Source organism: Camelus ferus, chromosome 16 (assembly GCF_009834535.1).
Source record: "Camelus ferus isolate YT-003-E chromosome 16, BCGSAC_Cfer_1.0, whole genome shotgun sequence".
Classification (NCBI taxonomy): Eukaryota; Metazoa; Chordata; class Mammalia; order Artiodactyla; family Camelidae; genus Camelus; species Camelus ferus.
This window is the reverse complement of record NC_045711.1, coordinates 18,514,025-18,540,701: the sequence shown is the minus strand read 5'-3', so window position 1 is coordinate 18,540,701 and position 26,677 is coordinate 18,514,025. Positions and strand designations below refer to the sequence as shown.

The window sequence follows — 26,677 nt, the reverse complement described above, 5'->3', positions numbered from 1 at the left end:
GGGTTCCAGGGACGTGAACAGCACCATCATGGAGCTGCTGATCATGGTGTACGCGTGTAAGACGTCCTGTGCCAAGAGCATCATCGGCGTGATCCCCTACTTCCCGTACAGCAAGCAGTGCAAGATGCGGAAGCGCGGCTCCATCGTCTCCAAGCTGCTGGCGTCGATGATGTGCAAAGCTGGTGAGGATGGCGGCTGTCGGGAGTTCAAGCTTCACCTTAGGAATTACAGAACATTGTTTTACCTAGATTAGAAGGTTGAACAGAGTAAAAACAGTGGTGTAGCTTGAAGACGGCCCATTTATGGTGAGAAGACAGTGCAGCGGGTGCTCCCCTGTCCCCAGTCCCTGAATTCCTTGTTTGAGAAGTTACATTGCGGTGACAGGTGACAGCCATACTTGAGTTGCTTCTAAGGGGGAGGCGTTTGGAACGACCTGCTCCAGCACAGCGGCTACTTTTATTCCGGCCTCTTCCTTTCCCAGGACAGAGTGGTGTAGCTTTCAAACCACACACATTGTTTTGTGTTGTGCGTTTTCAGGTGACATCCTGAGTGTCTGCCCCTTGTTTCTAAGTCTTCAGAGCTGTTCCTGCGTGTGTGCGTGCATGTGTGATTGCAGAAGGCACGAACCACAGGGCATTTGCACAGAGGAAAGAATAAAAAGTCCTCGTATCACTGTTTTAACACAGACACTTCGTGTAGAATAAGCTTTCTGCTGTAGCATTTCAGAGAAGGCAAAACCAAGACACAATTCGATAAAAAGAACCCCAGCAGCCTGGAGCGCAGCCTGCTGAGAGCTCTGGAGGGCCGGGGCCGGGGGGACCCTCCGAGCCTTCCAGGAAGCTCTGCCCTTCCCTTCTGGCCTTGCTTCTGGGGGGGCCCCGAGGCTCACTTTTCCTGCTCTTTTCAGCAAGCTTTGCTTTTTAAAATATTTCCAGTTGAATTTTCCTTGTATTTTGCGGGTGATCATTTCAAATATCTGTTAAGGAGTCAATGGGATGAAGGTTCTTCCAGGCCTGTGCAGTTTGTTCTAGTATTTGAAGGCGGTATATTTGTCTTAATACGGCTTTGTCACACCTACTGACGGAACTTCAGGGAGAGGAGGCCACTCTGATGGTCATCAGAGACGTTTCTCTGTCACTGCGATCTCGGCTGTTTCAAGACTTGAAATTGGTGTGAAAGTCACGCATCTCCGTGTAAGCAGAACCACCTAGTCTTCCCTTCTGAGGAGGGAAACCGCCTCCTTTGAGTTTCCTTTACTCCTCACACAGAAGCACTTCACTTCCGACACTTCTGCCTCCAAGTGCGTAGAGGCTTTCTGCACGGCACCAGCCGTGTGTCCTGCATCTTAACTCAGGCCTGACCCCGTCCACCCGGAGGTGGCATCAGATCCCGTGAGATGGCCCCCCCCGGCCCCCTCAGATGCCAGTCTCAAGTCCAGGCTGGTACCATGCTCCTCACCAGTTGGCTGGCAGTCGGGAGGGTCCCACAGCCTCCTCCTTGGGTCCCATTCATTTGCTGGAACCACTCACAGAACTCGGGGAACTGTTCCTACTGTTCGCTGGTTGGCTCAGAAACGACAGGATAAGGAATCAGACGAGCCTCCTGGGGGCGGGCAGGGTGTGGGGCGGGGCCGCCGGCCTGATCACCAGCCCGGAAGCCCCCCGTGCGCTGGGACTTCTCGGCGGCTTCCGCACGAAGGCATGGCCCTCTGTTAGCTCCACGTCCAGCCCGTGCCCTCTCTGCAGAGGGGGTGGTGAGGAGCCTGGAAGCGCCAGCCCCACCCGAGAGCCCATGCAGGGTGGCCTCGCCAGAGCAGGAGCTGCTCCCGGTGCTCTGATCGGTGCGGAGTTTACGAGACTCTCGGGGGCTGTGTGTCAGGAACCGGGTCAGAGAGCAGACGGGGACAAGAGGTGCCCCTGGCGCCCTCCCCCCCGAGGACGTCCCAGGGGCTGTGGGAGCTCTGGGTCGGGAGCCGGGGCAGAGGTGAATATGTATATTTTCTGTTATAATCTCATTGTACTAAAAAAACCTCAGAAATAAAGATGGCTGAGTTTTGATGAGAGAGCGACTTTTAATAGTAATCTGTTACATACCGTATCTTGCTCTATATAGAACTTATTTCATACAGTGCGGCTGGCTGTGAAACCATCTGTGTCAGTGTCTGCTTTGTTTTCACAGGTCTCACTCATCTCATCACCATGGATTTGCACCAGAAGGAAATCCAGGGCTTCTTCAACATCCCTGTTGACAATTTAAGGGCGTCCCCCTTCTTACTACAGTATATTCAAGAAGAGGTGAGCTGGTCAGACTTGCTGTGACTTTTGTTTAACAGCTGTTTTAACATTGTTTAAGGTTAGCATCTCCACCTCCTTGGGCTGTCCATGAAGAAATAAAACAACGTGTTCTGCTTAAAGTACAATTTAGTTTATAAATGTAATTTGGCGTGTTTTAACAGCCTTAATCTGCAATTTGTTTCTTCTGCCAAGCTTTTAAAACTGCTTTTGTTTCTTTTGGACCTCAGGTGCCTAGAATTGGACTAGTGATTCTGACAGATAACTCACTTGTGTCACTGGTCCCTGTGTGGGCCTCTTTCGTATCCGTCTGTCTGCCTTCTCTCTCTGTCCGTCCGTCTGTGGTAGTCAGCATCCGTGACCCTGCCCCCAGCAGGACAGCAAGAATCATTGCGGTAACTTGCATTCACCCATGTGGTCCTTCCTGTCCTGTCCCGCTGCCTCCTCCCGCCAAGGGGACCTCTGTCCTGACTGTTTCATCTTCCTCTCAGTTTCTTTTTGTCACATGTATGTGTATATGTACATGTGACAAATATATGTATTTCAAAGACAGAAACACACTATACACACACACACATATGTAAATAAGTTTAGCTTTATAAACGGAGTCAAACCACGTGATCTGGGAGCTTTCCGCTCGCGCTGCATTAGTGAGACTCACCGTGTGTCTGTGCCGGTTCACCCGCTCTGACTGCTGAGAGACGCTCCTCGTGCAGCTGTTGTCGGGCTTGTTCTTAAGGTTTGGCTGCTGTGTGAGTGTCCTGTGCACACTCCTGAATGAGTCTCCTGTGCTACGGAAGCCACGTGCCTTGGTCGTGTACCCGGTGTGGAATCACTGGGTTTAGCATTCCCAGAGCAGCCCTGCCGGCTCCTGTCCCCACCAGCAGGGATTTCGCTGTCCAGCCAGTCCTTCTTTGCTTCGTGCTTATGTGATCGGGGTCTGGAGCTTTTGCCCGCTGCGTGGCTGCACTGCTCCCTCGTTACTTTGACGGGTGTGTCCTGACGCCTCAGGATGGTGGCCATCTCTTCACAGTGCCTCCTCTGAAAGGCGCCTGGTGCCTGTTGTGTGGTGGGTGGTGGGTGGTCTCTTCCTGAGCTGCAGGCCTTCGTTTTGGATTCTCGATTCCAGCCGTTCGTGTTTGTTTCACTCTCCCAGCTTGTTGCTGGCCTTTTTGTTTCCTTTAAGGGGGTCTTGACAAACACACTCAGATTTTTTTCATTGAGGTGAAATTGACAAAATTTTGACACAAACACATTGTAACACAGGCAAGTCTGGTATTTTGTGTATTTGCAGTGGTGTACAGATGTCCCCTCTAGTTCTGGAACTTTTCATCACAAAGAACACCTCGTACTCTTGAATAATCACCCCCCCTTCCGTGGCAACTGCTGATCTGTTTTCTTTCTCTGCGGACTTACCTGTCTTGGACGTTTTATATAAATGGAATCATGCTGTATGTAATCTTTTGTGTTTGGCTGCGTTCACTTGGCTTAGTGCCTTTAGGCCCATCAGCGCCGCCGCGCCTGTCAGGACCCTGCTCCTCCCAATGGCGGAGCAGCCCGCTGGCCACTGCCGGCCTCCGCCGCGGGGCTGGGCGCCGGGCGGCCCCGCCCTCTGGCTGCTGTGAGCACCGTGTGCGGGGTTCAGAGTGGACGTATGTTTTCACTGTGGACATACTTTTCATTTCCTGAATGTGTTCTTAGGGCTGGAATTACTTGGGCATATGGCGGTTCTGTGTTTAACTTTCTGAGGAACTACTGCACTGTTTTCCAGAGGGCCTGTACCGTTATATATTCCATCGAGGAGTGTATGAGATTTCTGATATCTTCACATCCTGCCAACTTTTATTTTAGGGTTTTTTTTTTTTTATTAGTATAGCCATCTTACTGGTTGTGAAGTGGTGTCTCGTGATGGTTTTGACTGAACTTCCCTAATGCTGGTGAACATCTTTTTTATGTGTGTTTTGGCCATTTGTATGTCTTCTTTGGATAAATGTCTATTCAAATCCTTTGCCCAGTTTTTAACTGAGTTATCTTTCTGTGGCGTTTGAAGTGTTCTTTATATACACTGGACAGTAGACTCTTAGAGACAGCGTGACTTGCAGATACTCTCTTCTGTCCCGTAATTTATCTTTTCACTTTGTTTATAGTGTCCTTGGAGGCACAAAGGATTTTAACTTCAGTGAAGTCCAGTTTATCTGCCTTTTCTTTTGTTGCTCATGCTTTTGCGTTCGTATCTAAGAAAACATTGTCAAATCCCAGGTTCCTAAGGTTTACCTCTGTGTTTTCTCCTGAGAGTTTTGCAGCTTTGGCTCTGACATTTAAGCTGATCCACTCAGAGTTAACTTTGTACGTGAACTGAGGTAGGTGCCTGATTTCATTCTTCTGCGCGTGATTCCTAGCTTTCCCAGCACCATTGTTGAAAAGACTGTTGTTTCCCCCATTGAGTGACTTTGTCAAGAAACCCTTGACAGAAAACGACTGACCGCAGATGCAGGGACGCGCTTCTGGACTCCCCGCTCTCCTCACTGGTCTGCTGTGTCTGTCTTTCATGTCAGCACCTCGCTCAGTTTGGTTACTGAAGGCTTGTAGGGAGTTTTGAAATTGGCACCTGTGAGTCCTCCAGATTTGTTCCTCTTTTTCAAGGTTGTGTTGGCTTCCAGTTTTTAAGAAGTGCCTAAGTGTGTGGTGACAGTCCTCGTGGCCATTGGTCTGCACAGGGTTCCTGAGGAAACGACAGAGGGGAGGCTCCCAGCGTACGGCTTCGGGGCCTGCAGAGACACCGTCCCCTCCCCTCGCAGCAGGGTTAAACAGGAGCTTACAGGGTGATGCTGTTTCTGGTTCTTGAGTGCTTTTCCCCTGTATCCTTCTCGGTGTCTTTATATCAGCCCCTCTCGTCACTGCAGAAATAAGATAAGCGGCAAGAGACGGAAAACCAGGGGTGCAGGCAGGGCTGTGCGGAGCCTGGTCGGCAGACTTGCACAGGCTGGGGTGTGTTTCCCCTGCGCTTGGTAAGAAGAGTAATCGTCTCAGCTGTGAAGGAGGAGGGTCAGGTTCCCAGCGGCCGTGAGGGCGGGTGCTGTGTGTGGTCATCCTGACAGCGCCGAGGGCACCGGCTTCCCTGGGCCGGCCCAGGCCCAGGATCCAGTCTGGGTGCCGTGTAGCTGTTTTGTTCCCTCAAGGTTCGCATCAGTGGACTGCGGACCGCGGACCGCGCCGGGGAGGGTCCTGCGCTGGATCCGGCCCCGCCTGCTCTCGGCCGCGGCCCCTCTGCCGCAGCCAGCCAGCGGCTGGGCTCCAGCAGGACTGTGACACCCTCCAGCCTCTGGGCTTCTTTCTGGTTCTTCATAACCACTTGTTCTTTCTTCGCGCGTAGACTCCCAGGCAGAAGGCAGGCCTTTTTTTTGTTTTGTTTTGTTTTGATTAAGGAGTCCTTTCTTTCAAGGTTTCCTTTTCTTTATTAACTGTTTCTTCAGTTATTTTTCCTCTTGGCTGGTTTGGGGCTGTTTGATGATGTTTGGTGCGGCAAGTACATAAAACAGTTTAGAAAGACTTCCAGCAAAAATAAGGAAAATGCTTAAATGAAAGTATTTTTTGCTACCTTAAACTTCCTCCCCGACACTGTTGGATAAATGAGGCTTTTTATGTGTATAGACGAGGCAGATGCAGAGATGTGGTTATGCCAGATACACTGACAATAGCGCCTTCTTTAAGATAGCAGGTCTTTTTTTGTTTGCTAACTTGATTGTTTAGTGCTCCCCATTAGTGCTAGGGGTTGTACGGGTGCTCGATGTTACTAGGTGCGTATATTAAAATTCATTGATCCAGAATAGTTGTGAGAAAAAAATCAACACGGATATATTTGAATGAAATAATATAATTTAATGAAGTCATTAAATTTTAAGAACATAATTTGAACATATTGCCAAGATGAAATCAGAAACAACAAACTACTGCTCAGTTTAAAAGTAACTCTGCCTTCTGAACCCTCAGAAGTTGGTAACGGGTGTGGCTTTAGTCACATTCGTCACCAGCACAGACTCCAAAGTAGGCTGGCGTTTTGGTTGTTTTGCTGGGGGTTCTTAGTATCTTCATAAAACAGCACTGAGCTGATTCCTGAAACAGATCGTTTCTTCGTGCTGCTGTGACTGAGACCTGCAGCTGTCTGTCTGGAACCTGACGGCAACCCTGGATCCGGGCTGGGTGGATCTCGCCCTTGCACGTGAAATTGCGGCACCTGGGGGTCAGGAGAGGGCTCCCTGTTGGCTTTGTGGAAATGTCTTTACACGACTGTCAGTATTTGCTGCCACACAGACCTGAGCTGATTGTGATTAGCCCTACTCGAGTAGTTCCTTAAAAGAAGTCCAGGAGATTCACGCCTTGATAATATTTCTTTTTCCAAAGACAAAATTTGCTTTGAACTTTTTGTCTCCTTGGAAGATGCTGAAGTGGCCCGATGGCATCTTGCGCTGTTGGAACGCTCACTTGTGTTGGTCGTGGGGTGTTGGCATGAGTAGCCTTGCGGAGACATGGCAGTAATCCCCAACCTCTGCTCTGTCACAGATCCCGGATTACAGGAACGCGGTGATTGTGGCCAAGTCTCCAGCCTCAGCCAAGAGGTAGGTGGGGGCCCAGGGCTGCACCCACGGCCCAGCTCCGTGACTCCCAGATGTTCTGGACTCTGTCTCAGTGGTTCCCACGTGCTCCTTCCTTTTATTCCGTGGACTGATGGTTTAGAAGATTATCCGCTGACTCCATTTATTAAGTGATGATTTATTTTCGTCCCCTTTCTTCAGTCTCAGTCTGTGATTAACAGTCATGTTTCTCGCCCAAAGTGGTCCAGGTCTGGGGACTCCCAGCCCAGGGCTCCCTTCCCTCCCAGGCTGGCTGCCGCGTGTAGGCCCTCAGATCTGGTGTTTAAAATACCAATGAACATACTCCGAGGTCATTCACTGCCCTGTGTTCAGAAACTCTGTAATTTATTAACAGGATTGTATCCATCCAAGAGGCCACTGATTGGTATGTGTTAAAGGGTGACAGTTTACAAAACTAAAACACCCTAAGGGGTGCAGACGAGGCAGCGCTGAGAGTTACGTGTAACCGGCAGTAACTGATGGGTCAGTGGTTTGGAACTTCAGCTTGCACTTGAGCTGAAAGGACATCGCACACAGACGTGCCTCGGAGACCCTGTGCTTGGGGTCCAGACTGCTCCAGGAATGCCAGGGTCGCGGTAAAGAGGGTCTCATGGAGATTAGGTTGCCAGTGGGTGTAAAAGTTATGTTTACACTGTGCTGTAGTCTTCTAAGTATGCGGTGACATTATGTATTAAAAACAATTATACATACCTTAGTGTAAAAGTATTTTATTGCTAAAAAGTGTTGACCATCATCAGAGCCCTCAGTGAGTCATACATAATCTTCTTGCTTCAAAGATCAGCGGCTACAGATCCCCATAAAGGATGTAATAGTAATGAAAAAGTCTGAAGTACTGAGAACTACCAAGATGTGACACAGACACCAACTGAGCAAATGCTGTTGGAAAAGTGGCGCCGAGAGACTGGCAGGGTCGCCACCAACCTTCAGCTTGTAAGAACACAGTGTCTACGGAGCGCAGTAAAGAGGTCTGCCTGCACTGACGTTGCCTGGGGATGCCACTCCGCTGCGGAGGGAAAGGTCAAAATCAAGTGTAGGATGGAGACTTTTTCCTAAGGAAAGCTCTTAAAATAACCTCCTCTAGTTGAGCTTCAGCCTCTGCTGTGGGCTGGATCGCCGCTGAGGCCGGTGGGGGGAAGACAGGTAGTTACTGCCGTCCTCGGCCACGGGCGTTGGATCGGGGCGAAGGGCAGCCGGTGCGTCGTGAGCCGCCCATTTACCAGTGTCACCAGTGTCACAGATGAGCGGTTTCCACTGCAAAGCAAGACTAGCGTTTAGTGTAGCAAGTAGATGGAGTTGGCGTTCGTGGTAAGACCATGTGCTTCCGCGCCCTCGGAGCCCGCCTCCCGGTGCAGCCAGGCTGTGCCTGCCCGCGCTTCCTGCAGGAGCCCTGTCCCGCCAGTCTCGCGTCGTCCATTTGTTAAGTCGTAGTGCACCAGGGCTTGTTTGGGAATATAAACGTTTCACACAGCCTTCAACACATTTGTGCAAAGGCTGAATTTCAGTTTAGTAATTTGCATTTCTCTGATACACACACTTGTTAAAATGAAGTTGAAAATCACATAACACGCAGTTAACCGTTTTAAAGTATGCAGTTCACTGGCGTTCAGTACGTTCGCAGTGTTGTGCAGCCACCACTTCTCTCCAGTTCCAGGACTTTCTCATCACCCCAGAAGAACACCCCATCCTTGCTGAGTGATCGCTCCCCGTTCTCTGGCAGCTGCTAATCTGCTTCTGCCTCTGAGCAATTGCCTATTCTAGATGGTTCGTAAAAGGAATCATACACATGTGGGCTTTGTGTCTGGCTTCTTCCACTCAGCACAGTGTTTGCAGGTCCCTGGCATCGTGGCGTGGATCAGGAATCCACCGGTCTTTATGGCTGAATGATACTCCATTGTATCAGATGTTCTGCGCCTTGTTACTCCATTCGTCCATCCACGGGTATTCGGGTTGTTTCCAGCTGCTGGCCGTGGAATAGCAGCCCTGTACATCTGTGTTGCCGTGCATTTTCATTTCTCGCAGATGTGTGCCCTGAGGTGAAGCTGCTGGGTCATACACTGAATCTGTGTGTACTTTGAGGGACCTCTGAGCTTAATGTACCCCGACCTGAGCTGCTCTTTTGCCCCCAGAAGCCTGTGGGTTGGCTGGAGCAGGGCAGTTTCTGTTGGAAGTCCCCTGGTTTGTGAGGCTGCCCATCTTGGTCCTCCGGCAGGAGGGGCTGTTTTTGGGCCCAGCTGCGAGTCTGGGGTGACGAGGCGGGAAGAAAGATGGGGGACCCACACCGCCTGTTCCTCTGGTCCCTCTCGCAGGTGAGAGGAGAAACGGCAGAGACGGAGCCAGGGTGATTCAGCCGTGTGCTGTCTCCGGGAAGGTGGTGGCCCAACTGATTACCTCTTAGAGTGTTTTCCACTCCAGTGGCTGTGAGCGAGGGCCAGCCTGCCCGTCCTCCGAGTCCTCACTCACTGCACGTGTGAGGCCACCCTCACTGGGCGCCGTGCCAGCTGCTGGGGATAAAACTTGCGATGGCGCTTCCTTGGAGGGTGAGCAGGAAGACCGCTGGTGGCCCTGTCTGCGGTAGGTTATCGGGTGGGGTGGGGGGTCCAGCCTCTGCCCGCCTCCTGTGATGGAACCCACATGAGTTACACAGCCCTGCTGTAGGGTGGGGACAGTCACTGCGAGGGGGACGGGACAGCGAGACAGTGTCGCTGCGGCTGGGCCTTTCGCTGCCCGCGTTGAGGGTGCTGTGAGAGCCCTGTGGGCAGCTGCACCTGACGTGGTGCAGTCGGCTTCATGGCTGGCTGTGTCCCCCGGCTGAGGGGCGGGCTCTTCTCTTCTGACGCCCTGATTTGCGTGTTCCTGCAGGGTTGGAGCTTGGGGTGGCACTTTCTTGCTTCGCAACATGCCATGTTTGATCTGATTGTTTCTGCTTCCTCCAAGTTTTCTTATTTGGTACCTAACCTTAGAAAACCGTTGTAGTTAATTTAAGAGACACCCTGAGGCAGCAGGTGTTACGGAAACGACAGGCCAGCCAAGAAACAAGCACCACTCGGAGGGTAGGAGCACTCAGGTTTATTACCCCGGTGGGCTCAGAGGGGCTCCTGCTCCGAAGCTCGGAGCACCTCCGAGACGTGCGCATGAGGTTTTACAGGGTTAATTACGAGCTTGGGGTGTTCGGCCAATAGGCACGGAACAGCTTTAGCAGCATCATTATCACACAAGCAGAGGCAGGGAGACAGCAGACCGACGTTCCAAGGCCAGATATGTCTCTGAAAATCCAGCTGGCTAGCAGAAAAGAACATGAGCAGGGAATCAGCAAACTGACACTCACTATCTTAGGTTTATGAGTTAGCCCAGCAGAACTCAGGTCAGTAATCCGACACTTGTTACACTTAGATTTACGAGTAGGCCCAGCCCGGGTTTTCCTTCACACAGGAAGACAGTGGAACCAGGAGTCAGGTTGGGGCTGAGCCAGTCTCTGTGAGAACCGGGGTCCACGCCTCCGTTTCCTCAGCGGTGAAACGCGGGTGACGCCGAGCTGTCGCCCTGGCAGATTTGTCACCTGCTCCGGAGAGGGTTTCCCAACCCAGACACTGCCTGGTGGAGGGGTGGTGGTTAGTGCCCCGGGCTCTGCGGCCGTGGTTGTGGGGCCCTTGGACAGTGAGCTGTTGTTTTGAAGAAAAGGGCTCATCTGAGAATATAATGTTGCTTTAAGAAGAAACAGCTTGCTGTAATGCGTTGTTTAGAATTGTTTCCTCAGCATGGCTGAGTGAATAGAAAAAGAAATCTGAGACCCTGTGTCTCGTTCTGGCCCCTGATGTGAATCAGCCGCCATCCTTGCACAGCCGGGAGCAAGGCTGAGGTGCTTTGGGGGTCCTGTGACTGTTGGTGTGTAAGGGAGTGCAGTGTGACTGTCAGAAAACAGCCTGGTTGTTTTCGGAGTCGGGAATCCGGGTTGCGTGTCCAGTCACATAAAGGCTCCAGAAGCTAGCGCTGGCGTGCAGGCGAGGGCTGCGCTCACCTGGGAAGGACTGCGTTCTTGTCAAGACGCCAGTAGAGGTGGAATAGCGTGATTCTAGGAACTGGGGATCTCTGCTGATTCCCGATGGAAAAAGGCTTTCCTGGGGGTACCTGAGCGGCCTTTGCTTCGACGGTGACCTTGTTTGCGAAGCCAGCCTTGAGTCAGGAGGAGGAGCTGGTCTCTGGGTGCCCGTCTCCATGAGGTTGAGGTTGGGGTGGGTGTTTGTCTGGGCAGGTTTTTCTGTGAGGACTTCTTTGACAACAATTTTGAATTTTTTAAAAGGATGAATTTAAAGTTACGCAAATACTACATCTCAACTCTCAGGGTATTTAGCAGTTTTAATTAAAATATTCTTCCTCCGTTAATTCCCCCTTTCCTCTAAGTAAACACACACACACGGGTACATTTTCTGTATCAGATGGTGCAGTACAGTTCTGCTCCTGTGAAGTCTTACTATCTTTTCCTCGGAGACAATAAACTGGATTCATCGTAGGAAGGGCCAGCCCAGTATGTGTTTCTTTTATGTGCATTCGAGGGCTTTTTTTTTAAATACCACAGAAGGCAGCTGTGTGCACTGCGTAGTGACATCGTGCTTTCTGCTGAGGGAGGCACAATGTAACTTTGTAAGAAAGTAATTTGAAGTAGATTTCCGGCATCAGTTTGCTGTTCTGCTCTAATTGCTGACACTGCAGACAGGGGCCCTGGTGGAGGCGAGGCCCTGCCCCGCTGGGAGCCGGACGCTGGGAGCAGGCATGGTGTTTTCAGGCGCCCGCCTTCTTCCCGTGGCGTGAAATGCGTTGGCTGCTGTCTGGTGCGGGCAGTGCTGACGGGTCAGCCTAGTGCCTCATCTGGGACCGTGGCCCTTGCTGTTGTTTATTTTCAGCTGTTCTTATAAGCTGTTAGGACCTGCTTTGAATTTCTGATTTTTGAAAACCGGCATTGGGAGACCTTGTTGGGTCGGTAAGCACTTGAACATTCACCTTGCATTAGGTCCTGGAGATGGAAGAAGAGTAAGACCCCTGCGGTGGACGTTTAGAAGGGCACACGATGCTGGTTGTACTGTTAACTCTTCCAGAAAATTGAAGAAGGGCGAACACTTCCCAGCTCATTTTGTGAGGCATTCGTTCCCCTGATGACAGAGCAGAGACATTAGAAGAAAAGAACAACAGATCACGATTCCTCATGAACACAGATATGAAAATTCTAAGCAACATTTTAGCAAACTGAATCCAACAATACATAAAAAGGCTAGTACATCAGGACCATTGGGCATAAACTGAAAGAGAAAAACCGTATGATTATCTCAGTCGACTCAAAAAGCACTTGACAATGTCCGGTTTCTGCTCCTGGTAATAGCTTTAGGCAGCCAGGAATGGAAGGGAGCTCCCTGACCCCGAGAGTGGCACCTGTGGAACCCTCCGCTCGCATCACACTCAGCGATGGGACCGGTTGCTTCCCCCAGGATCCGGAGACCAGGTGTCTGCTTTCCTTGCTTCTGTTCAGCACTGTGCTGGAGGTTCTGGAGACTGCGATTAAGAAGGGGGGCGGGGGAAGGAATCGAGTGAGCAAAAGGAAGAAGCAAAACACTCCTAATTCGCAGCCGCGTAGGAAAACCTGCCGCCGTCTGCAGGATGCTCTTAGTGCCCGTGAGTCAGCGCGGCAGAGCTGCAGGACGTGAGGTCAGCATGCAGGAGTCAGCTATGGTTCTGTGTACTAGCAACGAGCAACTGAAATGAAAAATAAAGCCAATAACATCAAATTAAGTGGAACCCTTAGGGATAAACCAGGGAGGCTCAAGGCTTGCACGCTGAAAAATACAAAACACTGCTGAGCAGAAGACCAAAATGAATGGAGAGGTGCACTGTGTTCACGGGTTGAAGGATCAGTGTTAAGATCTCCTTCCTCGCGGGAGTCTGTAGAACTCGCACTATCCCATCAGAATGTCAGCGGGCTTTTTATAGAATTTGACAAAGTGAGTCTGAAATTTAGATGAAAACACAAGAACTAGAATAGTCCCCCCCAAAAAATCCAAAAAACCAAACACCTTTGAAAAAAGAACAACTTCCAAGGAAAGCAGATGTTAAACTGGGCGTCGTCAGAATGAAACCTGCTCTTCAGAAGACGGGAGAGGAACGGGAGGAGGCCGGATGGAGAGGAGAGCCTCGTCATGCGCACCCGACGAAGGGTTCGTACTCAGGACATGCGGCGAATTCTCTTAACTTAGTAGGAGAACTAACAACCCCATTTAAAAACTGGCAAAAGAGGAACAGACCCTGTTCCAGAGAATCTGTACGGGTGGCAGATAAGCACATGAAAAAGTGTCCAACAGCGTCGGTCAGGAGGGCTCCATCCATGGTGAAACCAGGGAGCCCCGGGCGCGGAGGGGCGGGGATGTGGGGCCGTGTGACAGCCACGTCGGAGGACAGCATGGCCGTTGCTTAGCGTTAGATGTGTGCAGCCGTGTGCTCCCGCCATTCCGCTCCTAGGCCTTCACCCCAGAGAAAAGACGGCGTGAGTCCAGACGGATGTCTGCGCCCGAACGTTTGTGGCAGGTTTGTAATAACGCAGAACCAGACGCAGCTCCGTCAGCAGGTCAGTGGACGGGCGGAGAGCACCCGCACCAAGGACGCTGCTCAGCACCGAGAGCGATGCTCTGCTGATGACCGTGGAACGTGGGTCCGCCTCCGGCGCGTTGTGCTGAGTGGACAGAGCAAGACAGAAAGGAGCGCATGGTGCGCTCAGGATGCTGGGAAACTAGAACTGTGGCCACAGAAGGCGGGTCACCGGTAGCCGATGCTGGAAGGAGAAATCACAGAAGGGCCACAGGAAGGTCGGCAGAGACAGAGCGTCGTCAGCCTGGGTGTGACGCCGTTGCGTCCCTGCCCCGGGGCTTGGGAGCCTGTGGTTTAAGCACGCGCGGCCTGTTGTGTCCCGGCTGCACCTCAGGAAAACTCAGGAAGCCGGTGCCTCGCGCTTGACGAGCGTTTAGCGCCCTTGTCTCGTGTGGCGGTTCTCCCTGTTAAGTGGTGGAGGTAGAATTAGCAGTTCCGAGGGCGGACGCGGAGGCCCGGCGGCCCACCCGTCAGGGGCAGGTCTGCACGCGGGCTCTCCATGCTTCGTCCTGGGTTCCAAGAGCCTGGGGTTATTTTATTCTCCTTTTTCATAAATTCTTTGGGCAACTACACTTTCTAAAAAATTCCCGTAATGTTCGTCTGGAGGCGCAGACAGAAAGCAGGTGTGTGACAGTGACCATGTCGTGCTCTCCCCCAGGGCACAGTCCTTTGCGGAGCGCTTGCGCCTGGGGATCGCGGTCATCCACGGGGAAGCGCAGGACGCCGAGTCCGACCTGGTGGACGGCCGGCACTCCCCGCCCATGGTCCGGAGCGCGGCCGCCATCCACCCCAGCCTGGAGATCCCCAGTAAGTGTGCTGCCGCCTGGCTGTCCTCTGGTTCTTTTCCCGAATGTGAAGTGCTTCCTCTCTTTCTGTTTTTTGCATTGGCAACAACTGAGTTGGTGGCCCTGTTGTGACAAGTGCACTTCTGATGTCCCTTCGAGGCTGATCCTAGCAGTCCTGGCAAGACCTGTGAGGACGCCCAGTTGAGGCCGGTTCATGGCACGTTGGGGATGTCCCTCATCCGTCCATAGCATGTCCTCTAGGAGGCCTCACATAAGCAGAAAGCTTCCGGTGCCAAGGCAGCGAGGCAGCGTTTCTTCCTACGAGATACTGGGAAAGTCTGAGTGGTTCGGCAGAGGGTGGGGCTGGGCAAGAATCGGGTCAACCCAGCTCGTCGCCCGGCCCCGTGAGACCAGTGAGACTGGAAACGGGAGAATCGGAAGCGTGTGTGAGTAAGGCGGGATGCAGGCGTGTCCACCCGTCTTCTGCAGGGCCCGGAGGAAGTGTGAAGGGTGAAAGGTATGCGTGACTTTGTTTTGTGTTTGAGAAACTCCCCTCAAGCTTTAATAACATCTTTGCAGTTAAAAAAAAGCAAATACTGGCTCTGTGTGAGTCTGTGGAGAAGAGCTTTTCCTCCCCGCCTGAGGCTCGGTGCTCGGAAGCCGCAGCGAAGGCCGACAGGAGACAGACGAGCAAGGGGAGAGCCGGGTTTCAGGAGGAGGCGGGGGTGGGCTCGCGTGCCCTCTCCGCAGGGGAGGTGGGTGGAGGGCCGCGCTGCCTGCGCATCTGGGCGAGTGCCCGTGCCTCGAGCTGAGCCGGTCTCCGTGCCCCTGTGGCGTGTCCTCTGGGCCCCCCAGCTGCTTGCTCTGCCTGCGAGTCTGCTCCCTTGTGAACAGGAAACCTGAGAGGAGGAAGTGGTGTCCTGGGATGGCCTGGAGGAGCCAGGCAGCAGCTGGGCCTTGGGGCTCCGGGAAAGCCGGTGGAGGGGCTTCGGACACGGCTCCTTCCGGGATGAGGCCGCGGGGCCCTGGGAGGTGGGGTGAGGGGGCGGGTCCTGCTGGGGCGGGCGGGGTGTCCCGAGTGTGTTGAGCGTGCTGTGTTGCGGGTCGGGAGAGGGGCTGGGGGCGTCCCGGAAGGGAGAGGCTGAGGTGCCGGGGGAGCCTCGGGAGGCGGGGCAGCCTGGCCGCGGCGCCCGCCCTCCTCTGCCCGGCCTGGCTCGCGTGCTGCACTGAGCTGCCCCGTGTCTTCCGTCGCTTTTCACTGGGGCAGCCGGGGGAGGGGCACGGAGGGCATTCTTGATGTCACAGCTCGGGGGGGCGCTGCTGACCGCCCCCCCACAGGACGCCCACAGCCCAGGCTGTCAGCGGTGCCGGTGGAGCAGCCTTGATCTAGGGCAGGCCTGCTGCTTGCTGCTTCAGTGACACTGACCTTTCTTGAAAACTGAAGTGAAAGTCTCATGACAGTATTTGGAAGTGTGTAGCTCCCTGGCACTGAGTGCACGCACAGCTTGTGCAGCCATCGTTTCTTGTCACTGTCAAACTTTGCATCACCCCGAAGAGCACCCCTGGCTGCTGGGCAGTCGCTCCCCACGCCCCTCCCGCTAGCCCCTGCCGGCGGCGCCTGCCCCGTCCCGGGGGCTGCCGACCGCACGCTTCACTCACGCCTGTGGGCCCGGACAGGGTGTGGCCCTTCTCTGAGCACAGTGTCTGACCTTCTGCCGCGTGTGCCAGGCCTCCTTCCCCTTGACGGCTGCGTGGCGCCCCCTCGTGTGGCTCTCCAGCCGGTTTGCCGTTCACCGCGGGACCCAGGCTGGAGCTGGCTCCCTTCCGGCTGTGACGCCGCCGCGTGCAGTCGTGTGCGCGTCTCGGGTGGACGTGTGATTTCATTTGTCCAGGGCCTGTTCCTGGGGTTAGAATTGCTGGGTCACAGGGTAATCTTAACCTTTTGAGGTGCCACCAGACTGTCCTCCACAGCAGCTGCCCCGCTAACAGTACTGGGGTGTATACTGACAGTTACTGGGGGCGTAGGCTTTGCATGTTCTCACCACACACAGTGTGACGGACGTGTTAGCTAGTCTTGTCCTGGGGATCATCTTGTGAGACACAAGTGCACACCTTAAACTTACAAAATGCTGTCTGTCAGTGACATCTCAGTAAAGATGGGGAAAAATCGATTGGCTACGGATGATCGGGTTTATTTCTGGATTCTCAGTAAGATGGTTTTTGCTGTTTGGGGTCCCTTGCATTTTCACATGAACGTTAAGTTTATTTCTGCAAAAAAAAGCAGGTGAGGTTCCGGTAGGGGTGCACGGAGTCTCTGGACGTAGCCGCCATCCTAGCAGCATTGTCTTCCCGCCCCTAAACACAGGCCGCCTCTCCGTCCATTTCTGTGTCCTTTCATTTCTCTTACCAGTGCTTTGTCGTTTTCACTGTCCAAATCTTTCACGCCTTTGGTTAAACTTGTTCTTGGGGGGCTTTTTTGTTTTTGACGCTTTTGTAAATGAAGTTGTTTTCTTTGCTTCCTCGGGGGCTCGTGGCTGGTGTGTGGGGACACCGCTGGTTTCAGCGTGTTGACCTCGTACCTGCAGCTTGGGTGAATTCACGTGTTAGCTGCGGTAGTTTTCTGTGGATTCTTAGGTATTTTCTGTGTGCAGGGTCCTTTTCCTTCTTCCTGTCCAAGCTGGATGCCTTTCTTTTCCTGGCCTGATGGCCGTGGCACAGCCAGCACAGTGCAGCAGCGGCGGTGACCGTGGGCGTCCTTGTCTTGTTCCTGACTTGAGGGGAGGAGTCCTTCCCTAAGTGTGATGTTAGCGGTGGTCTCTCACGGCGGCCGTTTATCAGGTTGTTTCTGGTTTCCTGGGTCTTTTCATCACAAGACAGTGGCCTCAAGGCCGGGGCCTGCTTTGTAACCTGGACGCCTGTGTGTGCTTTATCCTGACCAGTGCTGATTCCCAAGGAGAAGCCCCCGATCACGGTTGTCGGCGACGTGGGCGGAAGGATCGCCATCATTGTGGTACGTAGGCCCCTCGCTGTGACCCTTGTCACCTGTGCCGTTGTTCTGATGGTGTGGGGGAGGGGGAGCGGCGTGGCCAGGTGAGTACCGCTCGTTGATTAAGGAATTGCTGACGGCTTAGTTAACTGCTGTGCAGGTGTGTGTCACGACCTGGGAAGCTAGCTTGTGCTCAGAGCAGGGCGCAGGATTGATTCTGACGGTGCAGAATGCACGCCCTCTCACACGGCCCTCGGAAGGAGTGGGCGCGGTGCTGGGCGGCGTGAAGGAGGGCGAGGCGAGCGGGGTGTGGTCTCCCCCTCCGCAGGCCCGCCGCGTGGAGCGGTCTCCATCTGCCTCCATCTCTGCGATGGTGTTTCAGGAAAGCCATACGGTGGCCTGTACAGAACGCAGCCTTTTCACTTGGCGTGACCCCCCTGAGGCCCACCCTCGCTGAGTGTGTGGGCAGTTCGTCCCCTGGTTCCAGAGCGGCGGTCCATGTCCCCGGGGACCACGCCTGGGGTCTGCGCTCCCCTGCTGAAGGACATCTGGGTCGTTTCCAGTGTTCTGCTGTTAGGAGTGAGACGCTGTGCACTTCTGCGTGTGGGCTTTGTGGGAACTGAGTTTTTATCTTTCTGAGGTAAATAACCCAGAGTGCACTTGCTGGCTGTTGCGTGGTGATTGCAAGTTTAGTTTTACAAGAACTTGTCAGAATACTTCTCAGAGCGGCTGTGCCATTTACCAGTAGCACTTTTAAAATAGTTATATGTATATGTGTTTTTTCAATCCTAGTAATATTAGTATACATTTGAAAAGAATAATGCATGTTTATAAAATAAATATATGAATATTTATTCAACTCTAGACAGTGCTTGATGTCCTAATGGACTTAAAAGAAGCTCGGTAGCCGTGGTGCAGTAGGAAGGGCCCGTGTCCCCTCCTGTGTGTCCCCGTGTCCCCTCCTGTGTGTCCCCGTGTGGCCCGTCGCCACGCGTGTGGAGATCTCGGCGACGCCAGCTGGGTGCCCTGCAGTTCCCTTCAATTCTGGCCGGAACCAGGCCTAGCACAGACCCTACAGGTTAGGTGTTCAGTCCCACAGACAGCACCACCCCCTTCTTCACTTGCCAGTCGCCAGTATTGGGTCCCCAGCTGACCCACGACGTCTGTCCATCTTGACTGCAAACAGGAGGCTCCCGTGACGTCCCCAGATCTGCGCGTGGTCTGGAGCAGCTCACGGAGCTCAGGGTAGCACTTACTTCTGCTCCCCGGTTTGTTAAGGGTGTGATAAAGGGCATGGGTGCGCGCGGCGAGGTCTGGGGGCCTCCGTGGAGCTGGGCTGCGTCACCTCTCAGGGTGGATGTGCTCGCCCACCTGGACGCCCTGCACCCTGTGCTGCTGGGGTCTCGTGGAGGCCCCCTGACCAGGCAGGATGGACCGTTGACTCCATTCCCAGCCCTCTGTCCTCTCTGGAGGAGCTGTGGGCAGGGGGCTGCCAATTCCAGCTTCTCGTCACGGCCTGGTCCTCCTGGTGACGGCCCCCGTCCGGGAAGCACCCCAGAGTCACCTCATTAGAACAGGAGAGTGTCCTGGCGCTCTTGTCACGGCGTTTACAGGGCTGGGGGCCCCTGTCAGGAACCAGGGGCAGAGACCTATTAAATATTTCTTCTGTTATCTCTGAGAATCTGTGAGATTAGAAACTAGTAGGCTGAGTATTTTATTAAAAATAATAAGATTGTTTTCCCATTATAAAAATATATGTAAAAGATATATTTCTCATTTGCTGAGTGACAAAAATTTGGAAAATAAGGAAAAGTAGCAAGAAAAAGAGGAAGGAACAACCAGAGTCAAAAGCATCTTTTAACAGTTTACATTTTACATTTAGAAAAACACCACTGGGCGAATTTCTGAAACCTGGTGGGGGAATAGTTGTGGCCAGGGGGACACAGAAACTGAGACCCAGGGAGCCCCGGGTGTGGCGCCCAGACAGCCTGCAGGGACGCCCTGTGCTGTGGGCGATCCGTGCCGGGCCCGGGGACCTCACTGTCTGGACGCGTCTGCGGGGGCTGCAGACGCATGGCGGGGGGCTCGTCGGCCCCTCCTTTCTCCTCGTGGTCCAGACCCCTCCTCACAGGTGCTCACGCCCTCTGCTGGCTCTGATGGCAGGACGACATCATCGATGACGTGGACGGCTTCCTCGCGGCCGCAGAGACCCTGAAGGAGAGGGGTGCCTACAAGATCTTCGTGATGGCCACACACGGCCTGCTGTCCTCCGACGCCCCCCGGCTGATCGAGGAGTCTGCCATTGACGAGGTAACCGGGCCCGGGGTGGGGCGCAGCTGCCTGGAGCCTGCCGTCACGAGGGGTGCGCCGTTGTGCGGTTAGGAGTGGCGTCAGGTGTGGGCTGTGCGTGCGTTTTGTGGGCTGTCAGCCTGTCTTGTGCCCACGGCAGCGCGGACGGCTGTGGTAGCTCCCAGAGTGGGGCGCGTGGTCCCCTGCCGCGCCGCCCGGTGCCGGGCACACACCCTCCCTGCGCCCCGGCACAGCCCCGCGGGGACTGCGGGAGACTTCCCCGTGGGACGGCCTTGGGCCGAGCCTGCAGGGGCAGCCCTCGGCTGGCCTGGTGAGAGGCCCGGCCCCCTCCCTGGTGCGCACGCCCCAGGTGAGAAACAGGCACCCTGCCTACGCCGCCTCCAGCCCCGGGCCGGACGTGAGGCCAGCTGGGCTGCCACGCCCTGCGGTGTCCCCCCTCGTTCTGGGGGCCAGCCAGCCGAGGGGTTGATTGTATGAATCACTTTTTTATTCTCTTTCAAGAAACAGAAGTGCTGTCTCCTGGCTGTTTCTGGTATTGAATCTTAAGTTAGTCAAACTCGTGTTACTTTTCGGAGTCCCACATTTTTACTCTTCAGCAGTCGCTCTCTCTAGCCTGGCCCTGTGGTCATCAGCTTGATGGGTCTGGGATGCTTGAGTGCAGGTAGAAAGCCAGACTTGCATGGCTCGGTCCGTCCAGCCTCGTTCCTCCGCTGGACAGCACGAACTGAAAACCAGGAGTGACATTGAGAGCACTCAGGGTGGCAAAATAGAGGCAGAACTCCTGTGTTAAATGAAGTGGGAAGACCCCAGGCCCAAGGGGGCGCTCACCCGTCTGTCCACCTGGCGCTAGGCGGGGAGCCGTGTGCGGGCGGGTCAGAACCAGCGTGCGGGGTCGGGGCGCTGCTGGAGCCCGCAGAGCTGGGTGGGCTTTGTGGGGGGGGACGTACAGCAGCCAAAGCGGATGGAAGCACGTGCGAGTCTGGTGGCGGGAGCTCCTGGGGGAGGCTGCCCCGTGAAAGGGGGCTCGGTCACTGGTCACTGATAGCCATGCTGGGGCGTTGGGTCTGTAACTGATGGCTGAACGGGTTCCTATAAACCTGTAGACAAAGCACGATTGCCTGGTAGATTGTAAAGTGATAGGTGAGTAAACGTAATGGCGGGTCGACAAGGCGGGAGGAGTGGAGAACAGTAGCCAGGAGGCGGTGCGTGGGTTGAGAAATCAAGATTTCAAGTGTTTTTCTTCCTATTTTTTTTTAACAGTAGTACAACGAGTTGCATGAAACGTCCAGAACAGGCGTCTGTAAGGACAGTAGATGGGAGGTCTCCAGGGGCTTGGGGAGGGCGACATGAGGAGGGACAGGGTGGGGGAGACAGTGATCACAGCTCTGAGTGTCCCCGAAGTGTTGCCTCGTGCACCTTAAACGTGCGAATTGCACAGGATGTGGATTTACCTCAGTAACGCTGCTACTTTACAAGGTGGTTAGAGTACATGGGAAAAGGCGCGCCCCCTGACGGGTTACCTGGCGAGGACCCTGCCCCCTCCGCGGTGACTGGGTGGCGCCCTCCCCCCGGGGCACTGTCCCCGAGGCACTGCGCAGAGCCCCCTTCACGGTGACTCTCTGTGGACGTCGCCAAAGGTTCTGCGTCTATGGGGGAGGGTGTAGCTCAGAGGGAGAGCATGTGCTTAGCACGTACGAGGTCCTGGCCTCAGTCCCCAGTCCCTCCGTTAAAGATAACGGTAATAAGTGAACCCGATCCCCCCTCAAAGCGAAGCAGAAGAGAACAAACTTCGTGTCTGAGTCCAGCGGGCAGGTCTTTTCCTTTGGGAGCTGTTCCTTTTACAGGTCGTGAGACGCATGCGGCCCTTCCTACCCTTATCTTCGCCTTCATTACCGGGAAGAGCAGACAGAAGACGGGAGGGCGCAGTGATCGCGCCGGCTGGGTTCGCGCAGCCGGCGCTGGCTCTCAGCGCCCCTGGCTGTCCGCCTCTGTTTCAGCAGTCTCATTGCGTGTGCACTTTGTAGTCTGAAGCTGTCTTGAGGCTTGTGTTGGAAATAGGGAGTATGCGTTATAAATAACAACTTAAAAATGACTCCCGCCCCCTGTGCTTTTAAAGGCTGAGTATTTTTATCTTTTTCCATTTGTAGATGTTGAAAAGCTCTTTCTCCTTTTTAAAATTTTTATCAAATCTTAATTTATTAATTAGGCACAGTAAGAGAGTACAGTAACTAATAAAATAGAACAACTATAAATGTACAGTATTCTACAAATTTTATGCCTTTTCCATCTTAGCTAAGTACTTATCACACGCTGTGGCCATAGCTTTTGCAGTTGGAGGTGTGACAGCAAAACTAGCACAATTTCTTTTTCCTTCTTCACAGTTCCACGGATGGCAGGTTCATTCTTAGCATAGATCTTAGCAACCTCAACACGCAATTTTTTTCTTTTCTTAAGTTGAGAACTTTTACCTTTGTGCTTAAGAGAAGCACTTTGCAGCTTCTCTTTGGAATATTTGAATTGCCATCATTGCCACTCTTGTGCTTTGGGGCCATTATTAAGTAAAATAAGGGTGACTTGGGCACAAACCCCGTGACCCCACAGCAGGTGATCTGATGCCCGAGAGGGCTGCAGACTGGTGGACGGCGGGAACTGCCGGACAGAGGGACAGCACGAGAGTTCATGGTGCTGCTCAGAGCAGCACAGAGTTTAAAACAGTGTCAATTGTTTATTCCTAGAATTTCCTATGTAATAGTTTTGGACCAAGGTTGACCATGGGAAGTGAAACCATGCATCCATGGGGGAGGGGTGACAGTAATTCACACACTGTGTGATTCAGCCACTTAAAATACATAGTTAGTGGTTTTCAATATTTTCCCAGAATTGTGCAGCCATTGCCACAGTCACCTTTGGGACATTTTCATCCCCTGGAAGAAGCTTCGTGCCCTTATCCGTGGGTCTCGTCTCTCCCCAGTCCGCTCTGCCTCAGGCAGCCACTGCCCACTTTCCATCTCCATAGTAGGCTTCCCTAATCTGGCCATTTCGTGTGAGTGGACTCGTGCAGTGTGTGGCCTTTCGTGTCGGGCATGTTTCACTTAGCACCTGTGTTTTGAAAGTTCACCCATGTTGTAGTAGCTGTCAGTCCTCCGTTCCTGTTGATTGCAGAACATTTCATTGCGTGGACAGGCCACATTTTGCTCTCTGTTCATAAACTGATGGAAATTTGGGTTCTTAGAACTTTCTGACTATTGTGAACAATGCTGTTATGAATGTTTACTTACACATTTTCAGATGGAGACATTTTCATTTCTCTTGGGTGTCTGCCTAGCAGGAGAGTTGCTGGGTCACACAGAAACTCTGTTCAACCTCTTGAGGAGTCTCCAGACTGCTTTCCAATGCAGCCGAGCCAGTTTGCACTCCCACCAGCAGTGTATGAGCGTTCCAGTTTCTCTACACCCTTGCCAGCGGTTGTTCGTATCCTGTCTTTTTGCCTTTTGCTGTTATAGTGGGTGTGCGGTTCTCAAGCCTTATCCTAAGACACAGGTAGCGCTCAGATTGACTGAGAACGGTGCTGAGGGCACAGCAGACCCACGGCCCTCCTGTGAGTGATGTGACCGTGTGTCAGATTTTCGCATCAAGCCGGGGGCTGCTTAGCTTTATGATCTCTTGGTCTTTTTCTCGATTCGCAGGTGGTGGTTACCAACACAATCCCACACGAAATCCAGAAGCTCCAGTGCCCCAAAATCAAAACTGTGGACATCAGCATGATCCTCTCAGAAGCCATCCGTCGGATTCACAATGGGGAGTCCATGTCCTACCTTTTCAGAAACATAGGTTTAGATGACTGACGGGTTCCCTTGTTAAAACTCCTGAGGGCCAAACTGGGATCTGAGAATGAGTGCCGTGAGGTGTTGCTGGCTGGGTGTGTTTCACAGGGGCCACCTGTGTCTCGTTCCTTCCTTTTTGTTCATTCCTACAGAGACAGACCAACTTCTTACGTCTGCGTGGGTGTTTGTGAATCTGGGGGGCAATTTTTATAACAGAAAAACTGTATTGTCCTCTTAAATACGTTAAGACCTGGTTGTGTTCAGTTTAACTATTTAAAAAATAACTGGGAATAAGATTTTTAAGCTCACAAACAGCCTTTTTCCAAAGTTGCTTGAGCCCAAGTGCTTAAAAAAGTTAATAAAATAAAATGATCTACTAATGATACCACAGTTGAGAAGCGAAAAAGATTCTCCTGTCAACTCCAGTAAACTTCCAGAAGTGCTTTTATAGACAAGCTTATGGAATATGTGACGGTTATTTATTTTCTGCAAAAAAAGAAGGAATAAAAACTTACCGTGTTTGTGTGTGGTTTTTTTTAAATTTTGTGTTTTGGCAGTTGTTTTATAACTGAAATAAAATGGAAGCTGAATGTGAGTGCTGTGGATGTCGAGGTGTATGGCCGCTTGTGGGGCTGTCTGCAGCTCCGGGTGGCACGGCAGCCTTCGGGGTGTGATGTTCCCTGTTCTGTCTGTCCAGGGCCCTGCACGTTGATGCATAGTCACTTGACTGCAGCAGCAGAGGAGTTGGAACGCCAGCTGTGAGCTGAGGGGGCAGGTCAGGAGCTGGTGTGCGCTGCCGTCGCATCTGGGCGTGGCTTTGTTCTGCTGCTTGTTTGGCAGCACAGTCATTCTCGGAACAGAAGGAACCACTGCATGCTCTGGCAGATGCTTGGGGGGTGGTTACAGAGGGCAAGCGATGCGACCTTTCTCTGTGTCAGGCACCGAGTATTGTTTGTCTTAGAGCTCAGAACTCAAGACGGTACGTCAGAGTTTACCAGGCTGTGACACACTGGGGTCCCATGAGCTATGCCATGAGGTTGTGTAATGGCAGTCCCCTCCTAGGTCATCAGGAGAAAATTAAGACTTTGTTACAAAGAAAAGATGACTTTTTCTTCCAGAAAACCTTAAGCCTTTGCTTTCTGCCTGTTTCTGTTAGAATCTGGAATAAAGTAGCAGTTGATTTAGCACAAAATTAAGATTAGTAACCTACTGTTTGCCACTTCCGAGAGCAGCCTGACTCTTTGGGGCCTTGCCCTGGAGCAGGCCTGGGGCCCCGTGTGTGCAGAGGCACTGAGGCCTGCACTCCCGGTGTCTGTCCCAGCTGTTGGATGGTCTCCTGAGCATCCCCTCTGCGCTCATGCCACCCAGCAGTGCCCAGCCCTGTCCTGACACAGTGTCAACTGCGCTCCCCACGGTGGTCGCGCTCCTACCCATGCACGCTGATGTTAGGGTCTCATCAAAGTAAAACTCTGTGGTGTTAACATGGCACATTAATTCCTGCTTAGAACTGTGGCTCGAAGGACTTGATTTTATCTAGCTTGGAACTCTCTGTGGCAGAGAAGGACAGTTGTTGAAAAGTTGAATATATCGACCCTTGCTGCTTGGGGCAAACAATAAAACCGGAAAGCTTGGGAGGAAAGGCTGGAGAATGAAACTTTGGGAGAAAGCAGCTCTGAAAAGCTCCCACACTTTCCTGGGCACCTAGAAGGCCATGTGATTGCACGGGGTTGAATGCACGCTCAGAAGATACCTGGGAAAGCTGTACCTCTGGCCGGCCTTGAGGTTCTGTGCAAGCAAGGAATGAGTGAGGTTCTGTGCAGCCCAAGGCAGGGTTGTACACTGGCTGGCTGAGTGTTGAATGCATGCCCCAGGCTCTCAGCTCATCTGCAGACTGGAAGAGTTTCTCTCTCTCTCTCTCTCTTTTTTTTTTTTTTTTGTTTGTTTTTGTTTGTTTGTTTCAGGGTTTTGAGGAAGTGTGTGATGACTCGCTGGCTGACCACTAAGCTGACTGAACAGAGACTGCGGTTGCCACAAACAACAAAGAGTGCAGACTACAAGATCAGCTGAGAAAAGCCACTGCACAAATGAACCGTGTAGAGAGAAGAGAATCTGGTCTCCAGACTTCTGCGTTATCATAGGGAAATACCAGTTTTCAACAACAAAAACATTTTGAGGCATGTAAAGAAACAAGAAGGTTGGGCCCGCATGCAGGGAAAAAAGTTATTAGTAGAAACTGTCCTTGAGGAAGCCCAGCCTTTAGACTTACTAGATGCAGACTTCAAATCAACCGTTTTAAACACGCTCAAGGAGCTAAAGGAAGCCATGGGAGCGACGTCTCACCAGATAGAGAATATCAGTGAGGGGACAGAAATAATAAAAATGAGCCAAACAGGATTTGAGGAAGATGGAGCAGGAGGCACCCAGAATCTGTCTCCACCTAGACTTGCAGTGGGAATTCCACCTGGTGATTTGGGAACTCCAGAGTCCATTGAAGGTTTGCAACTTCTAGGGGGAGGATTGGACAGTAAGTTGCAGTTAATTTTGCTCAAATCCAGCTCTTAGTGCAGTTACAGATACCCCGCCCCGCTCCCAGCCCTGCGGCAGGCAACTGTGCACGTGCTCCTGGAGCAGTCCGCGCAGGCTGTGGGAGCCAGGGTGGGCGAAAAGTCCCCCTTCCCCAAATAGCGGTATCTGCGCTCTGATGGCTGATTGCCGCCTCTGATCACAGAGGTGCAGAGAGGCTGGAGGCCATTGCTGCTTCACCTTCCTCGTTGTTGCAGGCTCCTCCCCCTCCAGCTGAAGAGTGAACACGTACGTCCTCATTCTGTGAGGCCAGCGTTACCCTAATACAAAAACCAGATAAAGATGTAAGAAAGTAACACCAAAGTCCAATATCTTGTGAGCATGGGTGCAGAAACCCTCAGCGAAAGTATTAGCAAATCGGTTTCAACAGCGTATAAACCAAGTGGGTTTATCTCAGATGAGCAAGGCTGTCTCAGCATTTGAAAATCAACTTATGTAATCCATCTCATCAGCAGGCTTTAAAAAATAAGTTACATGATTATATCAATCGATACAGGAAAAGCATCTAAATCCAGTGTCCATTCATGATAAAAATTGAGTAAAATAGGAATAAAGGGGGAACTTCCTCATCGTGATAAAGAATATCTACAAACAGCCTGCAGTGAACATCATACTTAGT

General features: G+C 52.6%; 1 protein-coding gene across 4 annotated transcripts in view; it reads left to right on the top strand.

Moving 5' to 3' along the window:
* Positions 1 to 24,016, top strand: part of PRPSAP2 (phosphoribosyl pyrophosphate synthetase associated protein 2) — a 34,128-nt gene extending 10,112 nt beyond the window's left edge. For all 4 annotated transcript variants that reach the window (XM_032498971.1, XM_032498969.1, XM_032498970.1 and 1 more), the window contains 7 exons: positions 10 to 182; positions 2,179 to 2,294; positions 6,852 to 6,907; positions 14,229 to 14,377; positions 17,295 to 17,365; positions 19,505 to 19,651; positions 23,338 to 24,016. In XM_032498971.1, coding sequence (XP_032354862.1) covers positions 10 to 182; positions 2,179 to 2,294; positions 6,852 to 6,907; positions 14,229 to 14,377; positions 17,295 to 17,365; positions 19,505 to 19,651; positions 23,338 to 23,496 — 871 coding nt within the window. In that variant the 3' untranslated portion in view covers positions 23,497 to 24,016. The remainder of the gene's footprint in view (positions 1 to 9; positions 183 to 2,178; positions 2,295 to 6,851; positions 6,908 to 14,228; positions 14,378 to 17,294; positions 17,366 to 19,504; positions 19,652 to 23,337) is intronic.
* The last annotated feature ends 2,661 nt before the right edge of the window (positions 24,017 to 26,677 follow it).